Source organism: Suricata suricatta, chromosome 8 (assembly GCF_006229205.1).
Source record: "Suricata suricatta isolate VVHF042 chromosome 8, meerkat_22Aug2017_6uvM2_HiC, whole genome shotgun sequence".
In the NCBI taxonomy this organism is placed as follows: Eukaryota; Metazoa; Chordata; class Mammalia; order Carnivora; family Herpestidae; genus Suricata; species Suricata suricatta.
Window position 1 is genome coordinate 111,195,102 of NC_043707.1, and position 1,652 is coordinate 111,196,753.

General features: G+C 45.9%; 1 protein-coding gene across 2 annotated transcripts in view; it reads right to left on the reverse strand.

Annotated features, from left to right (window-relative positions):
- Positions 1 to 9: 9 nt before the first annotated feature.
- EXO5 (exonuclease 5) overlaps positions 10 to 1,652 on the reverse strand; it is a 4,600-nt gene continuing 2,957 nt past the window's right edge. For both annotated transcript variants that reach the window (XM_029947862.1, XM_029947861.1), the window contains one exon: positions 10 to 1,471. In XM_029947862.1, the coding sequence (XP_029803722.1) occupies positions 339 to 1,460 (1,122 nt within the window). In that variant the 5' untranslated portion in view covers positions 1,461 to 1,471 and the 3' untranslated portion in view covers positions 10 to 338. The remainder of the gene's footprint in view (positions 1,472 to 1,652) is intronic.

Here is a 1,652-nt window from a genome sequence, read left to right on the forward strand (position 1 = left end):
AAAGCCTTACTTAAGAAAAACAGGGAAGAGATTTAACAGAAACTTTAGGATCTTCTTAGAAAAGCAATGATTATTGAAGGATGACTTTTGCTCCTGCCAGAATGAGCTGTCTTCTTGGCAATTCACAGCAAAGTTCCAGGGACCATATAACCCCAGATTCTTCCCACTCACCCTTGAAACTTGGTCTGGACTTGAGTGGTTAGAGTTTGAGGAAATATGAGAAGAACCAAAATAAGAACATTCTCCATGAAAGCTAAGCTGAAAGATTGGTCCTCGTTTCCTCTGCTGACTACATTAGAAGCAGGAGGATGAAAGTTCCTGAAGGCATACCCTTCTGTTCATTTCACTTTTTTGGGCGGGGACTCTAGAATGGAGCTGGGCATCCCGCCACCCTTCCTCCATTCACAGATATCTGCATAGTTGCATGTCCGGCATTTCCAAGCCTCCTCCACATCAACCCCTTGAGGCTCTCGGAGGCCCAACCAGTAGGCCATATGGTGCTGCACTTTGCCTCTCACCTCCTTCTCTTCAAAGGCCACAATCTCTGTACCCAGCACGGTGGCAGTCTCTTGGTGGATGTACTCGATCTTCAGGATATCAATAACTGGGAGGTCAGACAGGGTTAGAGACAAGAAGACTAGCTCCATGAGGTCACCCAAGGACTTCACAGAGAAGCCGCCCTGCCGGGCATGCCTCAGCACAGAAGGTCCCAGTGTCTTGTCTGGACACAATTTTGTGTGGTGGATTAGGCTAGCACTGGTCACTTTCCCTTGAACCATGGCATCAAAGATGTATTTGTATAGGCTGATTTGAAAACAGTCTTTTTTTTTCTGAGCTTCCAGAGGGAGCATAGGGCGCCTGCGTGTCTTAAGTTCAGCCAGTTCCAGCTCCCCCTTGGCTGTATAGTGCAGCTCATCAATTACTCCAACAATCAGCACACCCTCCACTTCTCCAAACACTGGAAACTCTCTGACACATCCCTCTGACTGCAGGACAGGAATCATTGATAATATATTCAGAAACTTAACTGCCCAAGCATCTTCTTGATTGGTGATGGGGACAGTCACAAGATCATGAACTTCCAGTTCTCTAGCTAGGTGGATGCTGGCACCTGTGTCCAAAACAGCTGCCTTCTCAGGAGCCAAGAAACCAGGAAGCTCCTTCCCATATACCATTTGCTGTTCACACCAGTCCTGAGTAGACAAGTCAGTGACATACAAATATTTAAGGTAGAATCGCTCCATTGGTGATGAGACATCCAATCCTCTTTTCCATTTCGGTAAGCTTATGAGCTTGCCATCCTTCCTGGGGAGTTCAGAAGAAGGGCCAGGCTTGCTAAGTGAAGCACTCGATTCCTGAGTATCCTCCAGGTCCAGGCACTCTAGCAACTCTGAGTCGCTCAAGTCTGAGAAGCCTGAGGCCTCTGCTGACCCCGTCTCCTCTTCCCCAGTCTCTGCCATGGCACAAAGCCCTGCATAACATGTTAAAGAAATGTATTATCCAAATAACACATTTATCCAAAGCACTTTCAAATTCTAATAGGGTGAAAAGAATCATCATTATTTATTTACATTCTTTAAAGAAGCCTAGCTACTTATGATCAGTTAGTAACGCAAGGGAATTGCTTTGGCCTCAATTTCTTCATTTTTTTT